This window comes from Ranitomeya variabilis, chromosome 4 (genome assembly GCF_051348905.1).
Source record: "Ranitomeya variabilis isolate aRanVar5 chromosome 4, aRanVar5.hap1, whole genome shotgun sequence".
NCBI lineage: Eukaryota > Metazoa > Chordata > Amphibia > Anura > Dendrobatidae > Ranitomeya > Ranitomeya variabilis.
Window position 1 is genome coordinate 709,293,342 of NC_135235.1, and position 27,222 is coordinate 709,320,563.

The following is a 27,222-nucleotide window of genomic DNA, read 5'->3' on the forward strand; positions in this document are numbered from 1 at the left end:
ATTACCTATCAGGAAAGATGATGCTTTGTCTACAGCTAGAGCATTAGTTAATCATGTCTTTTGTACTTGGGGATCCCAAGAATGATCTCCCCTGATGGAGGAAGTCACTTTACAGGAAAAATCCTGCAAGTATGTACTATTCTAGGGGTGCAACAACAATTCCATGTACCTTACCATCCACAGTCCGCTGGAAAGGATGAATAGAACAATAAAATCCAGAATTGCCAAGATGTTATTGGACAAAGGCAATACTTGGGTCGATGCCATACCTTTTGTACTGTTGAGTGTGAGAGGAACAACTTCTTCCACAACTCAGTTTACTCCTTTTGAACTAATGACAGTAAGAAAAATGCCATTAACTTTTCCACATGAACCATTTTCGTCCACACTTCAAAAAGTGTTGCAAGGTCCAAATTGTTGCAGGAAAACTTGAAAACGATTCTTCCACATGCTGCATCAACAAAGCAGAGAATGGAGCCACCATATAAATCCAAATTCAAGAAATGGGCTCTAGTGATGATTAAAACTTTCAGGAAGAGTGGACCATGGGAAAGTAACTGGGAAGGTCCCTTTAAGATCATTGAAACCATGGGACAAGTTATGATTCTTGTACAACAAGCATCTAATGTGGTTAAAAATACCCGCAGACAACAAAGAGTGTGGGTACATGTCGATCAATGCAAATTGTATGTTGCAAAATAATGATACTGCATTTCTTTTAGGAAGAAATGGATTCCGATAAGAGCTGGAATATGAAACACCATGTCCTTGATGGAAGGAATTCAACACCAATCCTTCAGGAGAAGAAGACATTTCCCAGGAAAAGCTACAATCTGATGGGAATTAAATTTCTACTTCTTTGTACTATTTCATCTGTGATCTATGCAGAAGATATTTTACGTCATGGAACAAATACTAGTGAAATGAATGAACCTTTCAAAAGAACTCTACATTCACGGAAACCAAGAGGATCTAGTGTACAAAACCTAATAGATAAAGAAATACTGGACGATTCAGTAGATATTACCGGAACATTTGCATGGGTTATGGTGTAAAATGCTGTATTGAGCTGCACTTGAACAATTAGACATTTCTTCATGCTCACATTTTGTTTCTAAGGTAATGTGTCTACCTGGATGGACAGGATAAAGTAATTTATCATTCATGTTTCCATAATCATACCTCATGTCATGCCAGAGTGGAGAATGTGCACACGATCCAGGACTTGGTGACAGCAGTAAGCGCTAACAAGATTTGTTTCCAAGTTATGTCAGAAAAAGAAGTTGTTTCTGCATTCTTTTCATCCTGTGTACAAGCCGAAAGTCTGACAATAGGTTTATATTGTATTGAGGGAAATGTGAAAACTCTCACAAAGAAGGGAGGAAGTATTAATATTACATCAACAGGATCAAGAAATCTGAAAATCCTTCCGATACAGTTCAAATTGTCACAAATAAATAATTTTCCTTGGGATATGTGGACAAAATAGATAAAGAAAGACAAGGGTTTGTTAAATGTGTTAACAAAACAACTAAAAGAAGCTGAAATTGTATTCAGACATGAGCAAGGGAATTTAAATGATAATGAACATGAGTGGACGAGTATGTCAGGCTCATCTTGGTGGAGAAATTTAGGAAAATCAGTAACTAGCTGGTCACAGTCTTCAGCAAAAAATGGCAGCAGGAATTGTATTATCTAATCCAATTGTTATTATATTTATTGTGGTTTTGCTGTATATAATGTATCAAATAGTTATTATGTGTAAAATTAAGAGAATTTATAAAAGGATTAAGACAAATGAAAAAGGAAGATGATATTTAAGAGAGATGTTAAAACGGAAAACTATAACTCTAATTTTATTTTTATTTTTACATAGTTTTAAAAATTCAGATGACATTCAGAACAGATGTTGATCGAAGGTTTTCAGAATAAAGAATGAACGTGATACGAATGGTGAGAGAATGAGTTTAGGAATGATTATGATATTTCTCAAATAATAATCAGGGTGGACTGCAAAATATTAATATTTCAATAATAAAAAAATATAAATTACTTAACATATGAGCAGAGACTCTGGTTAGTGAGTGATTGAGTTATTCTGAGGACTTTGGTAGACACATCTGTTCTCTGTCAGAACTATTGGGCTTTTGTCAGAACTGTCAATATGTGGCTATTTGGGGACAGTGAATGGTTCCCAAAGGTCATAGGCCATAGACTTAAATATTTCCAAATGAGGTAATGTACAAATAACTAATAAGCATATTCCATAAGTTACTAGTGTTCTTCTAATATGGTAGAGACTATGAATATAGCGGCAGATCACCATATGTGGTTATGAGACAGGAAAAATAGAGACCAATGTAAGTCTATGGGTCAAAATAGTATATAAGCCGACCTAAGTCCTGTTCAGACAGATGTCTCATACCTTGAGACTCTCCAACCTGGACCACATCAACCTCAAGACCATATGTAAGAACCAATGAATGCTTGTTTTCTCTTCTATAATCTAATACATATTTTTGTGTGCTGTGAACTTACTTTTCTTCATTTTTCTAATCAATTTTTTGAATGAACTATAAACAAGATTTGTTTTATCCACACAATTCAATATTGTTTTCATTTCTATCCTCACTGTGCTCTTACTTACACAAAGTAAGAAATTGTTATTTTTCTAACAGGTGCCTTTAAGAAGATCTATCAATGGCGCGGCTGTTATAGAAAAACTCAGAATGAATAGCAGATAGTAGCCAACAATTCCAAGAAACGCCCTCACTTGCTTCTTGGAACGTGGTTGCAGCCTCTCTTGAATCGTCTCGATCTTGTTTTTTTGTAGCTTAATTTCGCCCCTCCCAATGACATAATAATAATTTTTATTTTTATAGCGCCAACATATTCTGCAGCACTTTACAATTAAGCGGGGACATGTACAGACAATAAATTCAGTACAAGTTAAGACAATTTAAACAGTGACATTAGGGGTGAGGTCCCTGCTCGCAAGCTTACAATCTACAAGGAAATAGGGGGGCACAATAGGTGAAAAGTGCTCGTTATTTCAGGTCTGGCAATTATAATAAATAGGGATTTTCATGTAAAGCTGCATGATCCGGTCATCAGCCCGTGTGTTTAAGTGCAATAGTCAAGTATTAAGTGCAGTTATCATGTGCATGGAGGGTGTGGAGACAGATGAATAGTGGGGTGCAGATTCAGAGTAATATTTGGAAGGAGGGAACAGAGCAAAGTTAGTTTACTGAGTAGTTGATGTGGTAGGCTTGTTTGAAGAGATGGGTTTTCAAGGCATGCTTGAACAGGTCGGGGCTAGGTATCAGTCTGATCGTATGGGGAAGTGCATTCCAGAGAGCTGGCGCAGCACAAGAGAAGTCTTGGAGACGGAGGTGCGAGGTTTGGATCACGGGGGATGTTAGTCTTAGGTCATTTGTAGAACAGAGGGCACGTGTAGGGCGATAGACAGAGATGAGAGAGGAGATATAAGGTGGTGCAGAACTGTGGAGGGCTTTGTGGGTGAGAGAAATGAGTTTATACTGGACCCTGTAGCAAATGGGTAGCCAGTGTAATGACTGGCACAAGATGGAGGCATCAGTGAAGCGGCTGGACAGAAATATGACCCTGGCTGCCACATTCAAGATGGATTGGAGAGGAGAAAGTTTGGTAAGAGGGAGACCGATCAGAAGAGAGTTGCAGTAGTCCAGACGAGAATGAATAAGAGCGACAGTAAGAGTCTTACCAGTTTCAAAGGTGAGAAAAGGTCGGATTCTGGAGATGTTTTTAAGATCCCGGTTACAAGAGCGAGTGAGTGATCGGATATAGGGAGTATAGGAAAGTTAGGTGTTGCATGTGACCCCAAGACAGCGGGCATGCTGCTTGGGAGTTATGGTTGAACCCTCCAGGGTTATTTCGATGTTAGGTAGAGTGAGGTTAGTGGAGGGGAGAAACACAAGAAGTTCTGTTTTGGAGAGATTTAGTTTCATATAGAGGGAGGACATGATGTTAGAGACAGCAGACAGGCAATCCTTGGTATTTTGAATTACTGTAGGTGTGATGTCAGGGGAAGAAGTGTATAATTGGATGTCATCAACATAGAGATGATACTGGAACCCAAATCTGCTGATTGTTTGTTCAATAGGGGCAGTGTATAGAGAGAAGAGGAGGGGGCCTAGGACTGAGCCCTGCGGAACCCCGATTGTAAGAGGACAAGGAGAGGAAGAGGAGCAGGCAAAAGATACAGTGAAGGAGCGGTCAGAGAGGTAGGAGGAGAACCAGGAGAGGGCTGTGTCCTTGAGGGCTATAGAGCGGAGAATAGTGAGGAGGAGTTGGTGATCCACAGTGTCAAATGTGGCAGAGAGATCCAGGAGAATCAGCAGAGAGCAATGACCTTTGGATTTAGCTGTTATCAGATCATTAGAGACTTTAGTGAGGGCAGTTTCAGTGGAGTGAAAAGAGCGGAAACAAGATTGTAAAGGGTCAAGAAGAGAGTTATCCGAGAGATAGCAGATTAGACGGGAGTGGACCAAGCGTTCCTGGAGTTTAGAGATGAAGGAAAGGTTAGAGACAGGTCTGTAGTTAGCAGTGCAGTTCTGGTCCACGGATGGCTTTTTAAGTAAAGGAGTTATGATAGCATGTTTAAATGAGGAGGGAAAGATACCTGAAGAAAGAGAGAGGTTAAATATTTTAGTCAGGTGAGTGGTGACCACGGTTGAGAGAGACTCCAGGAGATGTGAAGGAATGTGGTCACTGTTGCAGGTTGTAGGCCGATCAGAAGCGAGGAGCTTGGAAACTTCTTCTTCTGAAACAGGCTCAAAGATGTCTAGTGAACTAGGTACTTGGCATATTTTTTTGGAATTATGGTGAACCCCGCATTTCTTAAAGCATCCAGAACCGTCTGTACTTTTGGCTGATGACTAGCCCAGTCAGGGCTAAAGACAACAATGTCATCGATGTACACTGCGGCATACTTCTTATGCGGAGTCAAGATCTGATCCATCGCCACCTGGAAGGTTACCAGGGCCCTCTGCAGACCGAAGGGCATTCTGGTGTATTGAAAATACCCATCAGGCATCGAGAAGACCATTTTCTCCTTGACACTATGGGACATGCAGATTTACCAATAGTCCTGCGTCAGGTCTATGGTTGTAATGTACCTTGCGGGAGCAAGTCTCTCAATGAGCTCATCCACATAAGACATTCGGTATGCATCAAATCTTTAGACTTCATTCAGCTTGTGGTAGTCATTGAAGAACCGCCACTCACCATCAGGCTTTGGCACGAGGACGACTGGACTCGATCATCCACTTTTCGACTCATCTATCTCCCCGAGATCTTGCATCCTCTTCACCTCATTTGAAATCCCCTCCTGAGGTGCTTCTGGAATTCACACACGGCTCTGCTCAGTACATGTCGTAGACACATGGCTCCACTCCGTACAAACATGGCTCCTGTCCATACACAAACAACTCTGCTCTGTACATACTGTACATGCACATACAAACTGTACATACTTACGTGTACATACTGCACATACATACTGTACATGCTTAGCACCGTACAGCCTGTACACGCAGCTCCACTCAACACACCCTGTACACAGGCTGCTTCCCTCCATATATCTCGTACACACACGGCTCCGCTCCGTACACCTCGTACACACACGGCTCAGCTACATCCACAAAGTAAACCCCTCCTGACCCCACACATAAACTTAAGCTCATCCGGCACCATGACAACCAGCACAGCAGAGTCCTGCATACACTGAGGCCCCTGATCATGTGACCCCTGACTCCTCCCCTCCTGTGACCTCATCACAGGTCCTGTGCGCACAGAGCAGCCATATATGTGGAGTGCGGCTCTGCAAGTGAAGGTATGTGGAGATTCCCCATTATTGACGCATTAATATTAGAAATATATTGCTTGGTCTTCCAGACCTTATCTTGACCTCCATTGTTCCTGGTAACTGCTATTTCTTAATTACATTTAGGACTGAGGAGAGGGCAACTTGAAAACGCTTTGCTATCTTCTTATATCCTTCTGCTTTGTGGGCCTCCGCCATTTTCAGAGTGCTCGGCAGCTGCTTAGAACCCATGGCTGCTGTTTTTTGGCACAAGGTTAGAGGAGGCTGGGTTTTTACAAACTTGGGAAATTTGCATCACCTGGCCTTTCCTAACAATGATAGTGAACAAGCCGTGCAGTGAAGTGCATTGAACAGCAAGGTGGATTGCTGCTGAGGGGAAAAAGAGGAAAAAAACCTCTTTAAATCTTCAGCTTAGCGAGTGTGAGCGAGCTGAGTGTGACCTGAGGGTAAGTGTGAACGGCGGTAAGTGTGACTTGTGATTCAGTGACTTTGGATTCAGGGAGTTTCCAAGGGAGGAATTATTGAATTGCTGTCTGTATCTTATTAATACTTTGCATTTGTTTATTTTTAAATTTAACGTTTGTCTGGTGCAATCCCCATTAGGAAATGTGCTCCACTATTGTTAATGCCATCCAGTGCACATCTTGCCACATGTATGCAGTCCTTGAGCAGCCGGGTGAGGTGCATACTGCTGTGCGAGATGTGAGCATGTTGTGCATTTGGAAGCCCAGATTCTGGATCTAAATGTGCAGCTGGCAACACTGAGATCCATAGACAATATGGAAAGGAGCCTTCTGCACACTGAGCTCAATGGGATAGGTGAGGGGGGATGGTAGGATGGAGCTGCAGGAAAGTGGAGCAGCAAGCTGGGTGACAGTTAGAAGGCCGGGTAGAGGGAAGAGCGCCAGGGAGGCTAGTCTTGATCTGGCACACCCCAATAAGTTTGCTAAGTTGGCAGATGAGGGGGGTGCCAGTACAGGGGTAGCACTGCTGCAGCCAGGCATGTCCTCTGAAAGCCGGAGAAGTGACTCTTACAGTAAAGAGGGAAATAGGAGAGCAGGGCAGGCCAGACAGGTGCTGGTAGTGGGAGACTCAATTATTAGGGGAACAGATAAGGCAATCTGTCACAAAGACAGGGATCGTCGGACGGTGTGCTGCCTACCTGGCCCTCGAGTCTGACACATCGCTGATCGGGTGGACAGATTACTGGGAGGGGCTCGTGAGGACCCAGCGGTCATGGTGCACATTGGCACAAATGACAAAGTTAGAGGTAGGTGGAAGGTCCTTAAAGATGATTTCAGGGGATTAGGCTGCAAGCTGAAAGCAAGGACCTCCAACGTGGTATTTTCCAAAATACTCCCTGTACCACGTGCCTCCCAAGAGGCAATGGGAGATTAGGGAGGTTAATAAGTGGCTCAAGAATTGGTGTAGGAAGGAGGGATTTGGGTTCCTGCAGAACTGGACAGACTTCTCAGTTGGCTACAGGCTCGACGCTAGGGACGGGCTGCACCTCAATGGGGAAGGTGCAGCTGTGCTGGGGGAGAAAATGGTTAGAAGGTTGGAGGAGTGTTTAAACTAGGAATTGGGGGAGGGTATTCATTTTATAGGAGGGGAAGATAGGGCAGATAGAGACCTGGGCACAAATAAGGAAGTTGGGGGTGGCGGTGGCATGGGGGGTGCGGTTAGAACAGTTAATAATTTAAGAAAGAATAAAGGTACAGAGAGATACATAAAGTGCATGTATACTAATGCCAGAAGCCTCGCCAACAAAATGGACGAATTAGAATTAATGTTGTTGGAGCATAATTATGACATGGTGGGGATATCTGAGACGTGGCTGGATGAGAGCCATGACTGGGCTGTTAACTTACAGGGCTATAGTCTGTTCAGAAATGACCGAATGGATAGGCGAGGGGGAGGGGTGTGTCTGTATGTAAAATCGTCCTTACAACCCATCCAGCATGATAATATAGGTGAATTTAATGAAAATGTAGAGTCCCTGTGGGTGTGGGTGTGGGTGGAGATAAGGGGAGGGGGAAAAAATAATACATTACTGTTAGGGGTTTGTTATAAATCTCCAAAAATAATAGAAGCAATGGCACTGGCGTAGCTAGAGCTTTTGCCGCCCGGGGCTGATTCCGAGTTTGGCGCCCCCCCCCCTATTGCCGTCACTCAATGCCGGGCACCGCCCCCTCAGCACTGTTTACCCATGAAATCCGGTGCCTGCGCTGTGTATCGCTGTTTGGTGCAGGGGCAGAGAGCTCTGGCCGTCTGACGTCACAGCCAGGCTTGCAGACTGCGCCTGTGCGGCCACCCACCTTGGTAATCCCCTTCCCACAGTGTGTTATGCATTATGCAGAGTGCGGGGCTGGGATTCACAAGCAGGGCGGCCGCACAGGCGCAGTGTCCAGCATTGCCCCAGTGTGTCTAGCATTGGCTTAGTGTGTCCAGCAATCTGCCCCAGTGTCCAGCATTGCCCCCAGTGTCCAGCATTGCCCCCAGTGTGTCCAGCAATCTGCTCCAGTGTCCAGCATTGCCCCCAGTGCGTCCAGCAATCTGCCCCCAGTGTGTCCAGCAATCTGCCCCAGTGTCCAGCATTGCCCCCAGTGTGTCCAGCAATCTGCCCCAGTGTCCAGCATTGCCCCCAGTGTGTCCAGCATTGCCCCCAGTGTGTCCAGCATTGCCCCCAGTGTGTCCAGCAATCTGCCCCAGTGCGTCCAGCAATCTGCCCCCAGTGCGTCCAGCAATCTGCCCCAGTGTCCAGCATTGCCCCCAGTGTCCAGCATTGCCCCCAGTGTCCAGCATTGCCCCCAGTGTGTCCAGCAATCTGCCCCAGTGTCCAGCATTGCCCCCAGTGTGTCCAGCAATCTGCCCCAGTGTCCAGCATTGCCCCAGTGTGTCCAGCAATCTTCCCCAGTGTCCAGCATTGCCGCCAGTGTCCAGCATTGCCCCCAGTGTCCAGCATCGCCCCCAGTGTGTCCAGCAATCTGCCCCAGTGTCCAGCATTGCCCCCAGTGTGTCCAGCAATCTGCCCCAGTGTCCACCATTGCCCCCAGTGTGTCCAGCAATCTGCCCCAGTGTCCAGCATTGCCCCCAGTCTGTCTCCAGCATATTACCCCCAGTCTGTCTCCAGCATATTGCCCCCAGTCTGTCTCCAGCATATTACCCCCAGTCTGTCTCCAGCATATTGCCCCCAGTCTGTCTCCAGCATATTACCCCCAGTCTGTCTCCAGCATATTGCCCCCAGTCTGTCTCCAGCATATTGCCCCCAGTCTGTCTCCAGCATATTGCCCCCAGTCTGTCTCCAGCATATTACCCCCAGTCTGTCTCCAGCATATTGCCCCCAGTCTGTCTCCAGCATATTACCCCCAGTCTGTCTCCAGCATATTACCCCCAGTCTGTCTCCAGCATATTACCCCCAGTCTGTCTCCAGCATATTACCCCCAGTGTGTCTCCAGCATATTGCCCCCAGTCTGTCTCCAGCATATTACCCCCAGTCTGTCTCCAGCATACTGCCCCCAGTCTGTCTCCAGCATATTGCCCCCAGTCTGTCTCCAGCATACTACCCCCAGTCTGTCTCCAGCATATTGCCCCCAGTCTGTCTCCAGCATATTACCCCCAGTCTGTCTCCAGCATATTACCCCCAGTCTGTCTCCAGCATATTGCCCCCAGTCTGTCTCCAGCATATTACCCCCAGTCTGTCTCCAGCATATTACCCCCAGTGTGTCTCCAGCATATTGCCCCCAGTGTGTCTCCAACATATTGCCCCCAGTCTGTCTCCAGCATATTGCCCCCAGTCTGTCTCCAGCATATTGCCCCCAGTCTGTCTCCAGCATATTGCCCCCAGTCTGTCTCCAGCACATTGCCCCCAGTCTGTCTCCAGCATATTACCCCCAGTCTGTCTCCAGCACATTGCCCCCAGTCTGTCTCCAGCATATTACCCCCAGTCTGTCTCCAGCATATTGCCCCCAGTCTGTCTGAGTCAGACATAAAGAAAAAAAAAAAAGTAAAATCCTCACCTCTCCCGTTCCCAGCGCAGGTCCGGTGCACTCAGTGTCTCTCCAGCTCTGCAACGCTCAGGACAGAGAGGCTGAGCGCGCAGTGATGACGTCATCGCACCCTCTGCCCTGAGACGTCGCAGAGTCAGAGGGCGCTGAAGACGCTGCAGCTGCCGCAGGAACCAGGAGAGGTGAGTATTAAAGGGGGGCCCAATGCCAGCGCTGGCACCGGGAGGGGGGGGGCCTGGTCGTGGCGGCGGTCGGCGCCGCCCGAAGATTTAAAGGACCCGCGTCTCTCTTTTTTTTTTTTTTTTCCTTCCTCCTCCTCTCTGGGTCGGAGCCGCCCCCGGCATTGTGCCGCCCGGGGCGGCCCGCCCCCCCCGCACCCCCCTTCCTACGCCACTGAGCAATGGAGAATATCCTCGTAAAGCAAATAGATGAAGCTGCGACTCAAGGAGAAGTCATTATTATGGGGGACTTCAACTACCCTGAAATAGATTGGGGAACAGAAACCTGCAGTTCCAGCAAAGGTAATCGGTTTTTGACAACTATGAGAGACAATTACCTTTCACAACTGGTTCAGGATCCAACAAGATGGGGGGCACTGCTAGACCTAATATTAACAAACAGGCCAGACCGCATAGCAAATATAAGGGTTGGGGGTCACTTGGGGAATAGTGATCACAAAATAATAAGTTTTCATGTATCCTTTAATAAGATGTGTAGTAGAGGGGTGACAAGGACACTAAACTTAAGGAGGGCAAATTTCCAACGGATGAGAGATAATCTTGGTGCAATTAACTGGGACGATATCCCGAGACATAAAAATACACAAAGAAAATGGGAGACGTTTATTAGCATCCTGGATAGGACCTGTGCACAGTATATACCGTATGGGAATAAACATACTAGAAATAGGAGGAAACCAATATGGCTAAATAGAGCTGTAAGGGGCGCAATAACTGACAAAAAGAAAGCATTTAGAGAATTAAAGGAAGTAGGTAGTGAGGAGGCATTAAATAAATAGAGAACATTAAATAAATTCTGTAAAAAGCAAATCAAGGCAGCAAAGATTGAGACAGAGAGCCTCATTGGCAGAGAGAGTAAAAATAATCCCAAAATATTCTTCAACTACGTAAATAGTAAGAAACTAAAAAAATGAAAGTGTTGGCCCCCTTAAAAATAGTCTGGGTGAAATGGTGGATGAGGATGAGGAAAAAGCCAACATGCTAAATGACTTTTTTTCATCAGTATTTACACAAGAAAATCCCATGGCAGACAATATGATCAGTGATAGCAAAAATTCCCCATTAAGTGTCACCTGCTTAACCCAGCAGGAAGTACGGCGGTGTCTAAAAATCACTAAAATTGACAAATCTCCGGGTCGAAATGGGATACACCCCCGAGTACTGCAGGAATTAAGTACAGTCATTGATAGACCATTCATTTTAATCTTTAAAGACTCCATAATAACAGGGTCTGTACCGCAGGACTGGCGTATAGCAAATGTGGTGCCAATATTCAAAAAGGGGACAAAAACTGAACTCGGTAATTATAGGCCAGTAAACTTAACCACTACTGTGGGTAAAATTTTGGAGGGCATTATAAGGGATGCTATACTGGAGTATCTGAAGAGAAATAACCTCATGACCCAGTATCTGTCACGCGAGACCTAGGTGTGGAAGAGCAAATAACCCGGGCCCCTGCGATTTCCCTGAAAACTAGGGAAACCCTGACTGACCCTCTACCCAGAGTTTACACTGATGGTGTGCATGTCTGGGGCTCTACCTTCACCCTATCTCCTGTTTCAACCCTAGGCTGAAACCACCACCCAGCCACCCAGTGAAGAGACCTCTAACCAGCACCCACAGTTAGCACAGACAGGGATAACGGAAAATATACACCACGCCGCAGTCACTCAGGAATACTCTATAAGTGCAAAGTGCAAAACAAATACAAATATGGGAAGGAGAAAATAAGACAAAGGGAAATACACCACCAGCAACGATACTCCAACTACCAGCTCACCACTCCAGACCGAGATAACAACGCACAAGACAGAAGCTATAATCAGCGACGCCCAATGTTCAGAAGAACTATTTAAAGGCAGTGGGCGTGGCCCAGCTTCCAATCCCAGCACCAGCTAAATTAACCCCGGACCAGCTAGATAAAATCTAGCCGACGCCACTGAGCACATAGTGGACAAAAGCGGAATTACCGCTGTCTGTCGAACGCCCTGGTATGAACAGCGTCCGTCATGACAGTATCAGCACAGGTTTACTAGGGACCGTTCATGTCAGACTAATCTGATCAATTTCTATGAAGAGGTAAGTTCCGGACTGGACCAAGGGAACCCAGTAGATGTAGTGTATATGGACTTTTCAAAAGCTTTTGATACGGTGCCACACAAAAGGTTGATACATAAAATGAGAATAATTGGGATGGGGAAAATATGTGTAAGTGGGTTAAGAGCTGGCTCAGGGATAGGAAACAAAGGGTGGTTATTAATGGAGCACACTCGGACTGGGTCGCGGTTAGCAGTGGGGTACCACAGGGGTCAGTATTGGGCCCTCTTCTTTTTAACATATTTATTAATGACCTTGTAGGGGGCATTCAGAGCAGAATTTCAATATTTGCAGATGACACTAAACTCTGCAGGGTAATCAATACAGGGGAGGACAATTTTATATTACATGATGATTATGTAAACTAGAAGCTTGGGCTGATAAATGGCAAATGAGCTTTAATGGGGATAAATGTAAGGTCATGCACTTGGGTAGAAGTAATAAGATGTGTAACTATGTGCTTAATTCTAAAACTCTGGGCAAAACCGTCAATGAAAAAGACCTGGGTGTATGGGTGGATGACAAACTCATATTCAGTGGCCAGTGTCAGGCAGCTGCTACAAAGGCAAATAAAATAATGGGATGCATTAAAAGAGGCATAGATGCTCATGAGGAGAACATCATTTTACCTCTATACAAGTCACTAGTTCGACCACACTTAGAATACTGTGCACAGTTCTGGTCTCCGGTGTATAAGAAAGACATAGCTGAACTAGAGCGGGTGCAGAGAAGAGCGACCAAGGTTATTAGAGGACTGGGGGGTCTGCAATACCAAGATAGGTTATTACACTTGGGGCTATTTAGTGTGGAAAAATGAAGGCTAAGGGGTGATCTTATTTTAATGGAGCGCCCCCGTAGGGCTGTGGGGTACTCGGAGCCGGGCCCTTCAGTTCTCAAGGGGGATGTCACGGTGGCTGACCCGGTCCCTGGCCCTAGGGACGTCCATTGATAAATGAGGGGGGGAGATCTTTAAAGGGATAATGTTTGTGAGGCCACCTGTGGTATTCGGTCAGGGTGACCGACGCTGCTTAGGGGTCCACTGGGGATGATGTGATAGCAGCTAGATGGTGTACCTTCCCACAGGTGAAATGTATCCCCAGGGCTTCCCAGAGTGTAGATGGTGGATGATGTAAGGCGCAGTGAATAACGAGGACACAAGGTTGCAGTCTCTTTACCTTTTACTGAAGGCTTCAGCATCCACAATCCAGGGTACAGACCACAAAGTGGGCAGAGTCCGGCTGGTCTGAAGGCAAATCCAGAGTCCCCTTATCCAGGTGGAAATCAGTAGCCTTCCTCTCGCAGGGGTCAGGAACCTTGGCCCTCCAGCTGTGGGAGAACTACAATTCCCAGCATGCCTCAACTGCTGCAAGTTGCTAGGGCATGCTGGGAGTTGTAGTTTTATAACAGCTGGAGAGCCGAGGTTCCCCACCCCTGCGTCTAGCGCCTGTGTGTTGTAGTACCTCCCTTCTGAGCTTCTCGGTAAGGTCCTCACAACTATTGTAGATGTAATGTCTCTTTCTTTCTGTCCCCCTGATGGATAGGATAGGACAAACCTGTATGACTGATGGCCTGAGGCTTTTTACAGGGACTCTAACACGTCCCAGCCCCCACAAGTTGCCACCGTGCCTCCTGGGCATAGGGTCGGGCAGCTAACATGGAATTAACTGTCCTGGCAGTCTCTGAAGTAAAGCGTAGAGATCCTTACTCCCTCGGTATTCTGGCTACCGGATTCTTGCGCCTCAGAAAGAAGGCAGCCTTTTGCATGGCAGAACTCCTTCTGGTTTCCTCTCCTTTTGCTATGACTTCGTTTATCACCCTCCGCAATACAATTCCCTTCAATATCTCTTCCTAAGGATGCTGCCGCACGTGGCCTTCTGTCTAGGACTCTGACAGGATCCCACCCCTGTCAGGGACCCACTACCTGAGCGGAGCCCAGATAGCAGTTCACTGGGTGAAGCCCAGCTCACTTCTGCCTCACTTCCTTTCCAGACTACCAGTTTTACCTAATTGTGAGGAGTGCCCTAATAGATAGGAGCATATTTCCCCCTGGCGGCCTGGAGTGTGAAGTGTGTTGTGTGGTTTGTGATACCTGGTAAAGTGATCTCCTTTATTGCCTTCAGACGTAATATCACTCCCCCTGGTGGAAGAACGACATTACTGCAACGACCAGGACTCTGGGGTGCTGCATTAATGTATAAATATATGAGGGGACAGTACAAATACCTTTCTGATGATCTTTTTAATCATAGACCTGAGACAGGGACAAGGGGCATCCTCTACGTCTGGAGGAAAGAAGGTTTATGCATAATAACAGACGCGGATTCTTTACTGTAAGAGCAGTGAGACTATGGAACTCTCTGCCGTATGATGTTGTAATGAGTGATTCATTACTTAAATTTAAGAGGGGACTGGATACCTTTCTTGAAAAGTATAATGTTACAGGTTATATATACTAGATTCCTTGATAGGGCGTTGATCCAGGGAACTAGTCTGATTGCCGTATGTGGAGTCGGGAAGGAATTGTTTTCCTCAATGTGGAGCTTACTCTTTGCCACATGGTTTTTTTTTTGCCTTCCTCTGGATCAACATGTTAGGGCATGTTAGGGTAGGCTATGGGTTGAATTAGATGAACTTAAAGTCCTACTTCAACCTTAATAACTATGTTACTATGTTACTATGTCACGGGCCATATGCTGCCACCAGTACGTCCTCGCCAGGAGCTCAGATGTCTTCTTGGTCCCAAAATGTCCACCCACCCTGGACGAGTGAGCCTAAGAAAGAACTTCCGGTCGCAAATTAGGTGGAACAAAAGTCTTGCCTGGAGGTACAGACTATAAGGAGACCTGGGCCACAGTTCTCAGGGCTCTCTGATAGTGATGGGCAGTCCGGCTCTTTTTGGTGATCCGGCTCTTTCGGCTCGTGAACCGGCTCTTTTTTTAAATAAAACTAGATTTTACACTCTCATCGTTCCCAGTCTTTGCCTGTAAAGTGACAGCCTCATGATACACCTGTGTAAGTATCTAGTGAAGCAGTAAAGACCTTTCTGAATTAGTAAGTGCTGCGCTATAAGTTGGTGCTGTATAAGATTGTAATTCATAAAAATAAAGGCATGCTGCAAGCACTGTGCTAAGGCTACTTTCACACTAGCGTCGGTACGGGGCCGTCGCCATGCGTCAGCCCGATGTACCGACGCACGTTGTGAAAGAAATGAACAACGGGGGCAGCGGATGCAGTTTTTCAACACATCCGCTGCCCCATTGTAAGGTCCGGGGAGGAGGGGGCGCGGTCGAAAATGGCGGACGTGACGCACATAAAAAGTTACATGGAACTTTTTTTGTGCCGACGGTCCACCAAAACACAACGCATCCGTCGCACGACGGATGCGACGTGTGGCCATACATCGCAATGCGTCGCTAATGAAAGTCTATGGAGAAAAAAAGCATCATGCAGATAATTCTGAAGAATGCGTTTTTTCTCCAAAACAATGCATTGCGACGTACACCAAACAACGCTAGTGTGAAAGTAGCCTTACACGCACACTGTACACACACACTACACACACATACACTGTATACATACACAATGTATACACTGTACACACACACACACTGTGCAAAGCATACGGAATAGTAAACTCAGTTTATTTCAACACAACGTGGAACAGAAATGTATAAATGCTACTATACCATAGTATCAACTTCTCCTGCTGGTGGTGCACAGCACTACAAATCCCAGCAAGTCAAACAGAATATGGCACTGCAACCCTAGTTACATACCAACTTTATTAACAGTTAAGTTACAGTAAATATGATTGAGGTAGTATTACAGATAGAACAAGTTTAAAGAGATTGTCCATGACTAACATTGATGGCCTGGCCTTAGGGTACCGTTACACTAAACGATTTACCAACGATCACGACCAGCAATACGACCTGGCCGTGATCGTTGGTAAGTCGTTGTGTGGTCGCTGGGGAGCTGTCACACAGACAGCTCTCCAGCGACCAACGATGCCGAAGTCCCCGTGTAACCAGGGTAAACATCGGTTTACTAAATGCAGGGCCGCGCTTAGTAACCCGATATTTACCCTGGTTACCACTGTAAATGTAAAAAAAACAAATACTACATACTCACATTCTGATGTCTGTCACGTCCCCCGCCGGCGGCTTCCCGCACTGACTGTGTCAGTGCCGGCCGTAAAGCAGAGCACAGCGGTGACGTCACCGCTGTGCTCTGCTTTTACTTTACGGCCGGCGCTCACAGTCAGTGCGGGAAGCAGACGCCGGGGGACGTGACAGACATCAGAATGTGAGTATGTAGTGTTTTTTTTTTTTTTAACATTTACAATGGTAACCAGGGTAAACATTGGGTTACTAAGCGCGGCCCTGCGCTTAGTAACCCGATGTTTACCCTGGTTACAAGCGAACACATCGCTGGATCGGTGTCACACACACCGATCCAGCGATGACAGCGGGAGATCCAGCGACGAAAGAAAGTTTCAAACGAAACGTACGATTCTCAGCGGGGTCCCTGATCGCTGCTGCGTGTCAGACACAGCGATATCGTATGGATATTGCTGGAACGTCACGGATCGCGCCGTCGTAGCGATCAAAGTGCCACTGTGAGACGGTACCCTTACTGTAGGTGATCAATGTGGCGAGACGCTGCAGAGAAGCGAGTGCAGCCCCAGCTTCCTGTGATGCCACGTGTGAGACCACCTCAAATGAAACCGTGCACTCTGAACTACGCAAAACAAATCCCCCAAACTATACGGTGGAATTGCTTCCCCACCTTCATTTTACCTCACTGTGAACTTTTTTTTTCCGGGTTTTTCAGGACATTATATGGTAAAATGGGCTCATTCAGAACTAAAACTTGTCCTGCAAAAAAAGAAACACAAAACCCCAAGCCCTTAGTCTACGTTCACATTAGCGTTCGGCGCCGCAGCGTCATGCGCCCCTATATTTAACATGGGGGCGCATGGACATGCGTTGTGCTGCGTTTTGGCCGCAAGCGTTGGGCGCAGCAAACGCAGCAAGTTGCATTTTTTTTGCGTCCAACTTTCGGCAAAAAAGGACGGATGCGTCGCAAAACGCAGCGTTTTAGCGTGCGTTTTGTTGCGTCGCCGATGCTGCGGCGCACAACGCAAATGTGAACTTTACAAAGGCTCCTGAAAGGTGTGGCAGAAAAAGAACAATAGCTGCAACATGAAGGGGTTAATCACCATCATTTGCAGATATTTTGGGTGCATTAAAAAGGTTGCAAAAGTGTAAAGACAAGAAGAGCTGCAGAGTGTCAGATAATTGGAGATGGCACAGAACTGCAGCCGTTATTAGAGGGAGCTGATAATAACAGCATGGCCACCTCTCCAGCACAAGCCTGGCCTGATGGGAGGCTACAGGCTGCACAGCTGCGGTACTTGTGTGAGGTGAATGCCCAGGTGCTGAGGGGAACAATACAGCGACACTTCAACCGCACCCGGCTGTGCCTTCCTGGGGACTGATTTTGTGATCACATCACTGGACTCACCGGCATTTCTTTACAGTCCACAGACTCACATCTCCCGCTCTGCTGTCTGCTCCTCCCACATGAGTCACAGTCACACTTCACTGAGCTCGCTGAATCTGATAGGCTGCAGGCGCCAGACAAGGAAGGAAAAAAAAAAAAAAAAAAAGATTCGGTTCACTCACAGTGCAGAGCCGGCTCCCATCGTTCACAGCAGGGAGCCGGCTCTTTGTGTCGGCTCATTCACGAACGACACATCACTACTCTCTGAGGGGACAATTAGCCGAGGCTCCTCCTCCTCCTCCACTGATGACACTACAGAACGGGAGAGAGCGTCGGCACGGATGTTCTTCTCCCCGGGAAGATAATGGAGGGTGAAGTGGAAGCGGGAGAAGAACAAGGACCATCTAGCCTGGCGAGAGTTTAGCCGCTGGGCTGTCTGTAAATAAACCAAATTTTTGTGGTCAGTGTACACTTAGAAGGGAAAATGAGCCCCCTCCAGGAGGTGTCTCCCCTCCGAAAAGCCCAACTTCATAGCTAGCAACTCCCTGTCCCCGATGGAATAATTCCTCTCCGCTGGTGTGAAGGTCTTAGAGAAAAAGAAGCAAGAATGCTTCCGACCTTGAGCCTCCTTTTGAAATAGGACTGCTCCAGCACCGACGGATGAGGCATCCACCTCCATTATAAAAGCAATACCACCGATAGAGAAAGAAAGGCCTAAATCAATGGCACTTCCAAACTTAAATAGTATCCAACTAGAACAATAAGTCTAAGCCATGAAGTAAAATCAATAAATGTTATTAATACAAATACATAAAATCCATACAAGTAAAAAGGAGCACATGTCCAATATTACTGCCTGACAGCGCCAAATCCCATGTCTAATTATCCAGTATAACCGATCAGCAGCCGACAATGCATGTAATGCTGTAGCCATAGAGTCTGTGCAGGTACAAAGCAGATATCTGGGGGGTTCTCCTAAGATATTAGAGGTCTGGTTCACTACATATATACAATAGTATATTGAGGGCCATCACAGCTCCACAATGCATAGAGCAAAAGTCCTATATATAAATGACGTATTCCCTCACATGGGACACAGACATATGGCAACTACAGCAAATATAAAGGTAGTAGATAGGTAAATGGTGTATGGCCGTATCCAGGCAGTCTTGGTCCCCCAAGGAAAAGGTCAGAACAGAGTGCTGCAGTGCGCAGGCGCCGGGCCTCTCTGACCTTCCCCAGCGCCTGCAGGACTTTGCTCTCAACAGGGAAGACAAAGCCGGAGCCGCAGCGTGAAGACAAGAAGAGGACGTCATCGTAAGAAGATGGGAGACACCGGACCACGACGTCCATCGGACCCGGACCGCAGCGGGACCACCCCTGGGTGAGTAATAGTCTGCACTCCGCATATCATACAATGAGGCCCCTGATCATGTGACCCCCTGACTCCTCCCCTCCTGTGACCTCATCACAGGTCCTGTGCGCACAGAGCAGCCATACATGTGGAGTGCGGCTCTGCGGGTGGAGGTCGGTGCTGGAGGCCCCATTATTCTCTTTGGCTACGTTCACATTTGCGGTCAGCGCCGCAGCGTCGCCGTATGCGTCATGCGCCCCTATATTTAACATGGGGGCGCATGGACATGCGTTGTGCTGCGTTTTGCACCGCATGGCCGCAAACGTTGGACGCAAGAAACACATCAAGTTGCATTTTTTTTGCGTCCAACTTTCGGCCAAAAAGGACGCATGCGACGCAAAACGCAGCGTTTTAGCGTGCGTTTTGCCGCGTTTTTGTTTGCGTTGTGCGCTGCGGCGCCGACGCTGCGGCGCACAACGCAAATGTGAACGTAGCCTAAGTGGAGTGCGGCTCTGCGGGTGGAGGTCGGTGCTGGAGGCTCCATTATTCTCTATGTGGAGTGCGGCTCTGCGGGTGGAGGTCGGTGCTGGAGGCTCCATTATTCTCTATGTGGAGTGCGGCTCTGCGGGTGGAGGTCGGTGCTGGAGGCCCCATTATTCTCTATGTGGAGTGCGGCTCTGCGGGTGGAGGTCGGTGCTGGAGGCTCCATTATTCTCTATGTGGAGTGCGGCTCTGCGGGTGGAGGTCGGTGCTGGAGGCTCCATTATTCTCTATGTGGAGTGCGGCTCTGCGGGTGGAGGTCGGTGCTGGAGGCTCCATTATTCTGTATGTGGAGTGCGGCTCTGCGGGTGGAGGTCGGTGCTGGAGGCTCCATTATTCTCTATGTGGAGTGCGGCTCTGCGGGTGGAGGTCGGTGTTGGAGGCTCCATTATTCTCTATGTGGAGTGCGGCTCTGCGGGTGGAGGTCTGTTCTAGAGGCTCCATTATTCTCTATGTGGTGTGCGGCTCTGCGGGTGGAGGTCGGTGCTGGAAGCTCCATTATTCTCTATGTGGTGTGCGGCTCTGAGGGTGGAGGTCTGTGCTGGAGGCTCCATTATTCTCTATGTGGACTGCGGCTCTGCGGGTGGAGGTCGGTGCTGGAGGCTCCATTATTCTCTATGTGGTGTGCGGCTCTGAGGGTGGAGGTCTGTGCTGGAGGCTCCATTTTTACCCTTCGCCACGACAGCACCCCACATGAGAGAGAGGGATCCGCCCATAGGAACAGGAAACCTACAGAATAAAAGGAGGCGGTCCCCTCTCCTCCTCAGTTTAGGTTTCCTGTTTCTATGGGGAACCCGAAGTACCTACAGTCAAGGATTCCTGGGGCCATGCACCCGCCTGCGTCGGTCTCCGTGGGAACGGCAGGGGCTGCGGTACCAGAGGCAGCGTCGGGGGAGCCACTGTTTGCAGCCTCCCACCTCGTCTGATCGTCGCCATGGTCCGGGTTCGGTGCCGCTGGTCCGCCCGGTTCCATGAGGACGCGCGCGCTCAGCGGCCGGCTTCTTATCCAGCAGCCGCCGCATGGTAAGGAGGAGCGGCGCGTCTAACCCGGAAGTCGCTGGAGCACTTCCAGGTTGGGTCCGGGGAGGCAGGAGATTCGGCGCCAGATTTAAAAGTGCGGCACTAGCGTCGGCCGGTGTGTGTAAGTATGGCTTCACCGGCCGATGTAGCGCACTTGCCTGCAACAGAGCGGTCTCCCAGTAAGGAGACAAGCGCCAGGAGCAGCACTAAAAGTGGAGATCGATCCCAGGTTAAGCGATCTGCCACCAAACAGAAGGATGTTTCTTCAGAGAATCCGCCTCCAGAACCGGTACCTGTCAGCTTCACTGGGTGAGTTTTTAAAAGAGTCTCTTCCCATATGCTGATATATGTTCCTCCTGTATCCCCTTCCTCTAGACTAAGAAAAGGACACATAAATCCAAACATAAAGAATGTGCCTTATGCTTACAACCCCTCCCGGACTCATACACAAAGAGATTATGTGCAGAGTGCATCGTATTGACCTTACGGGAAGAAAACGTAATGACTCCGTCTGACGTTAGAGCCATAATACATGAAGAGATGCAGGGTTTGGCGCATACGAGTAGCACCAGTACCCGTCAGCCTAGCAGGTCCCGATCTCCAGTAAGCTCGGAGTCAGAGGTAGTACAAAAATCCTCTGATGAAGAGGAGTCCCAGCCAAGTTCATCGGAATATGAAGGAGGCCTTTGTCTACCAAATAGTAGTGTAGACAGTTTAATTAAAGCCGTCAGGAGCACGATGGGGTGCCCAGATGAGAAGGGAAAGAAGTCAGCGCAGGACATCATGTTTGCGGGGTTAGGACAAAGAAAACGAAGGTCCTTCCCCGCCATACCCACAATTAAGGAGCTGGTTAAAAAAGAGTGGGAGAAACAACACACGAGAGGATTCTTACCATCCTCTGCTAAAAGACGCTACCCCTTCAGTGATGAAGAACTTAGTTCCTGGCAAAAGATACCAAAGGTTGATGCGGCAGTGGCTTCAACTTCTAAACAGTCGGTCTTGCCTGTGGAGGACTCAGGGACTTTAACTGATCCGTTAGACCGAAAGGCAGAAGCCTTACTTAAGAGGTCATGGGAGGCTAATACGGGGGCATTCAGACCAGCCATCTCTAGCACCTGCACTGCAAGGTCACTGCTAGTATGGACAGAGCAGCTGGGGGAACAAATTAGAGGTGGAGCTTTGAGAAATAAAATTCTGACGAAAATCCCTCTAATGAAAGATGCAGTAGCATTTCTAGCAGATGCGTCGGTGGATTCGCTACGCCTAACAGCCAGGTCAGCCGGCCTAGTAAACACAGCCCGGCGAGCACTCTGGTTGAAAAATTGGAAAGGGGACGCACAGGCCAAAGCAAAACTTTGTGCGATTCCCTGCCAGGGTGAGTTCCTATTTGGGAAAACTCTGGACGAGCTCTTAAATAAGGCAGGAGAGCGGAAGAAAGGCTTCCCTAACCAGTACCTTCCCTCTTACAGGAGAGCTTTCAGGAGACGCCCCTTTACCAGAAACAAACCTACTGAACAAAGGGAGCGCTGGGAGACAAAGGATCCAAAACAAAGAGGTGCTCTGTTTTCGGGATCCTATAACCAAAAACGTAACAAGTACCGTTAATTATGAAGTAGGCGGTAGATTGAAATATTTCTTTTCTAAATGGAAGCTGATAACATCTAGTCTTTGGATTCTGGACATTATTGAAAACGGATTAAAATTAGAATTTGATAGAATCCCTTGGGATTCTTTTATTGTAACATCTCCGAGAGGTCAGCAACAACAAAAAGCTCTAGAATCAGAGATCCTGTCACTTCTATCTAAAAAAGTATTGATAAAGGTTCCACGAGATCAAGAAGGGAGGGGGTTCTATTCCCCTTTATTTTTGATCAATAAGCCAGATGGTTCATTTCGAACCATCATAAACCTCAAAAAACTAAATTCCTTTTTGCGTAACCACACTTTCAAAATGGAATCCATTAGTTCTACCATCAAGCTTTTGTTCCCTAGGTGTGTCATGGCCGGGATAGACCTAAAAGACGCTTACTATCACCTTCCCATACATGCCGAACACCAGCAGTATCTAAGAGTAGCGGTCATCCTGGAGGGACAGGTTCGTCACTTTCAATATGTAGCAATGCCATTTGGGCTTTCTATGGCCCCCCGCATCTTTACAAAAGTGATGTTAGAAGTGATGGCTCATCTACGCCAACGGGACACTTTAATAATACCATACCTGGATGACTTTTTAGTGATAGGCAATTCTGTGGCTCAATGTAAATTGCGGTTGTCTAACACAATCTCATCCCTGCAGGACTTGGGTTGGATTATCAACTTCGAAAAGTCCAGATTGAAGCCAGACACTACTCAAATGTTTCTAGGGATCCAGCTGGACTCCGTAAGTCAAAAGAGCTTCCTCCCACATTCAAAGAGAGTGACTATACAGTCAAAAGTGTCAGAAGCAATAAGAAACCCCTACATGACACTGAGAAAGGCTATGTCCTTATTAGGGTCATTGTCCTCATGTATCCCGGCTGTACCATGGGCTCAATTCCATACCCGCCAATTACAGTACGAAGTACTGTCAGCCCAGGGACGGAAAGGACACCTAGAGAGTAAACTAACTCTCTCTAGAGATGTCGTAGAATCTCTATCCTGGTGGCTAGATATGGGACACCTTTCAGGAGGCGTACCTTGGATAGTAGATCCATCCAAAATAATTACTACCGACGCCAGCCCTACGGGATGGGGTGCACATATGGAAAATGATGTAGTCCAGGATACCTGGAATCAGGCAGAATCATCATGTTCTTCAAATTGGAAAGAATTAACAGCAGTAGGGAAAGCCTTAAATTATTTTCTTCCACAGATTCAAGGAGCAGATGTAAGAGTTTTCTCAGACAACTCCACCACAGTGGCCTATGTAAACCGTCAGGGCGGTACACGGTCAGGAAGTCTGATGACCATCGCAGGGGAGATCTTCCAGTTCGCAGAGATTCATCTGGCATCTCTAACAGCCCTACACATCAGAGGAGTAGAGAATACCAAAGCGGACTACCTCAGTCGAAACAGGCTGCGCCAGGGAGAATGGTCCTTAAACAGAACCGTGTTCCGATTAATAACAAAAGCATGGGGAGTGCCTCAGATAGATCTATTTGCCACAAGAGGCAACAGACAGGTAGAAAGATTCGCTTCCCTGAACTCCTTGGATCATCCAGACATACTGGACTCCCTACACCATCCTTGGAACTTCAAACTGGCTTACGCCTTTCCTCCAATGTCTCTAGTTCCGCTAGTGATCAGGAAGATCAGGAGGGAACGGGCAAGGGTGATCCTCATCGCACCCTTCTGGCCAAAGAGGCCGTGGTTCTCCTGCCTCCAGAGCATGTGTCTATGCGAGCCATGGATTCTTCCATTGGACAGGGAACTACTGTTCCAGGGGCCGTTTTTCCACCCGCAAGTGAAAGGGCTTCACTTGACAGCATGGAACTTGAGCTGCAGTTACTAAGCTCAAGGGGTTTTTCAGAACAACTAGTGAAAACCCTGCTACTAAGTAGGAAAAGATCTACCACCCTGATATATAGCAGGGTATGGAAAAAATTCTTAAACTTTCATACAATACCGTTCACTAAACACGTTCCGATAACACCTATTCTAGAGTTCCTACAAAAAGGTAGAGAATTAGGACTATCAGTAAACACCTTAAGAGTCCAGATATCAGCGTTAGGAGCCCTATATGGATATAATATAGCCGCTGATAGATGGGTCTCCAGATTCATTAAATCTTGTGAACGAAGTAACCCGGTACATATTCCCCGTCTACCTCCGTGGGATTTAAATCTAGTGCTAGAGGCCTTAACCAGCTCCCCATTTGAGCCTCTAGATTCTATACCTCTAAATGTCCTCACATATAAAGTAGCCCTTTTGGTAGCCCTGACCTCAGCCAGACGTGTTAGCGACATCCAGGCCCTATCAGTAGACCCACCCTTCTTACTGATATTCCATGATCGGATAGTCCTAAAACCAGACCCCTCATACCTCCCTAAGGTAGCATCCACCTACCACAGGTCACAGGAAATATTTCTCCCTTCCTTCTTTGATTCTCCTGTAACCCCTGAACAACATAAGTTCCACACCTTAGATGTCAGAAGAGCCATCCTGACTTATATAGAAAGGTGTCAGACATGGAGGGAGAGTAGGGCTCTGTTTATCTCCTTTCAGGGCCACAAGAAAGGACATGGGGTCACGAGAGCTACCATATCTCGATGGATCAGAGATGCTATCTGCTTGGCCTATACATCAAAAGGCGAGATTCCTCCAGAGGGTATTAAAGCACACTCAACACGAGCCATGGCTTCCTCCTGGGCGGAACAAGCGGATGTCCCGATCCATCTAATATGTAAGGCCGCAACTTGGTCTACACCTTCTACCTTTTACAACCATTATAGACTTGATCTATCTTCATCTTCTGATTTGACCTTTGGTAGAGCTGTGCTTAGTACAGTAATCCCACCCGAGTAATGACTCTCTGAAAGTCTCTCATGTGGGGTGCTGTCGTGGCGAAGGGTAAAAAGCCGGATTACTCACCGGTAATGCTCTTTTAATGAGTCCACGACAGCACCCATTTACAACCCTCCCTGATTATGCACAGCTCTTTCTTTAGATTCACAAATAATGGTTGTATAGAGTTTTTAAGATATTTTGCTGAATAAGAATTAATACTAAAGCTTTTGCGGTTCCCTTTTTATACTCTGTAAACTAAACTGAGGAGGAGAGGGGACCGCCTCCTTTTATTCTGTAGGTTTCCTGTTCCTATGGGCGGATCCCTCTCTATCATGTGGGGTGCTGTCGTGGACTCATTAAAAGAGCATTACCGGTGAGTAATCCGGCTTATTCTCTATGTGGAGTGCGGCTCTGCGGGTGGAGGTCAGTGCTGGAGGCTCCATTATTCTCTATGTGGAGTGCGGCTCTGTGGGTGGAGGTCTGTGCTAGAGGCTCCATTATTCTCTATGTGGTGTGCGGCTCTGAGGGTGGAGGTCAGTGCTGGAGGCTCCATTATTCTCTATGTGGAGTGCGGCTCTGCGGGTGGAGGTCGGTGCTGGAGGCTCCATTATTCTCTATGTGGAGTGCGGCTCTGCGGGTGGAGGTTGGTGCTGGAGGCTCCATTATTCTGTATGTGGATTGTGGCTCTGCGGGTGGAGGTCGGTGCTGGAGGCTCCATTATTCTCTATGTGGAGTGCGGCTCTGCGGGTGGAGGTCGGTGCTGGAGATTCCTCATTACTGAGCACGGGGGACATTAACCCCTTCAGCACTGAGACTCTTTTGAGGGGTTTTTGCCACTTTATAGGAATCATAACGGTTTTGTTCTATTTCCTGTAATTTAATACATACGACCCAACTATGGAAGACAGGAAGTGAGGTAGCGGATTGTTCTCATAGTACAGGGCCCCTTTCTTGGCCCCACACAGTGTAATGCCCCCAATATGCCCCTTATGCAGTATATATGATGCCCCCCACACAGTATAATGCCCCCATTATGCCCCTGTAATCAGGTGACCGGATACAACACACCAACATACACAAGGCGGAAGTAACCAATATAATTATTTATTTCCTGATAATGGGAATTGTGATCACTACGGCAACAGTGAATAATGCAGAACAGGGTGATTACGAGGTGAAATACACAATATCAGATACACAATGAATTCTCCGCCTCACTCTCACTGTAATAGCAGCCTCTAACCACATGTTACTTTAGCTACTGACAAGGGTGATTTTCCTGACACATATAGTCGACAACACTCTACTCTGCGAACACCGGCCATAGCGGGGTCTCCGCCTCTTCCCGTTAGGCCATAAGTCCTCCTAATAAAGTCAATCAGGGCTCGCTGGGCCGCCTTCACTTCTACCAGCTTACACCTTGTCTCTTGTACTACCCTGGACCAACACCTGTACTGATTTCAGTGCTGGAAGCAATGGCCGGCTCACTCGCGCCTCCTGCTCTTTAATGCAGGCGTATACTACTGAGCAGACTCTCCTCACAGATCATTGGCACATCCGTCTCTTGTACCAGAAGTAACAAGAGCTGGGACTCTGCTCTCGCCTGGCGTAATCTGGCCTCTGAGTCTTGACCGGCGCAAGTTAGGTTTTCAGGAATTGACATGCAAAGTCTGGACTCCGGGTCTTGACCAGGGCAGATCTGGTTCTCGGGCCCTGGCTGGCATAGTCTGCACTCCGGGTCTTGATCAGCGCAGGTCTGGTTCTCGGGCCCTGGCTGGCATAGTCTGGACTCTGGGAATCATCTGGTGCCGCCTGGGTACTGCCACCACAACCAGCTGCCTTGGGCACTTTGCCATGGCCTGGTACCTCAGATTCTTCACTGGCACCCTGTTTTTTTTTGCTTCGTGCCAAACATGTTTTGGCTTTGGGGCTATGGCCTTTATAATAACAGGAAACTGTGTCATCAAGGTCACCTGACCTGGTGTACCATCTACACTGTTTCTTCCTGATACTCTCTCTCTTCTGTTATGACCCCAATGGCGAGGGTCTCAGAGGAACGTGGAAGTCTGCAGAATACAAAAATCCAGCTCATAGGGCAGTGGTAACTGGGTT

The 27,222-nt window shown here is 47.5% G+C and overlaps 3 protein-coding genes across 3 annotated transcripts in view; all 3 read left to right on the plus strand.

Moving 5' to 3' along the window:
- Window positions 1–27,222, plus strand: part of LOC143766517 (uncharacterized) — a 180,827-nt gene that overhangs the window by 84,010 nt on the left and 69,595 nt on the right. The gene's annotated exons all lie outside the window — the stretch shown is intronic.
- Window positions 5,800–27,222, plus strand: part of LOC143766539 (endoribonuclease YbeY-like) — a 181,409-nt gene continuing 159,986 nt past the window's right edge. The window contains exon 1 of the mRNA XM_077254305.1: window positions 5,800–5,872. The gene's annotated coding sequence lies outside the window, so the exon portion shown is untranslated. The remainder of the gene's footprint in view (window positions 5,873–27,222) is intronic.
- Window positions 19,037–24,115, plus strand: LOC143767080 (uncharacterized). The gene is made up of 4 exons (XM_077255104.1): window positions 19,037–19,095; window positions 22,618–22,720; window positions 22,922–23,005; window positions 23,477–24,115. The coding sequence occupies exons 1-4, from the start codon at window positions 19,037–19,039 to the stop codon at window positions 24,113–24,115; spliced, it is 885 nt and encodes a 294-aa protein (XP_077111219.1).

What these genes read in the sequence shown, in the direction of transcription:
- LOC143767080 (XM_077255104.1), top strand. Translation starts at nt 19,037, where the DNA reads ATGGGAGACACCGGACCACGACGTCCATCGGACCCGGACCGCAGCGGG. An exon ending in CGGTCATCCTGGAGGGACAG is followed by an intron (nt 22,721 to 22,921) that starts GTTCGTCACTTT and finishes TCATCCCTGCAG; the next exon opens with GACTTGGGTTGGATTATCAA. An exon ending in TAGGGATCCAGCTGGACTCC is followed by an intron (nt 23,006 to 23,476) that starts GTAAGTCAAAAG and finishes TTTCTTCCACAG; the next exon opens with ATTCAAGGAGCAGATGTAAG.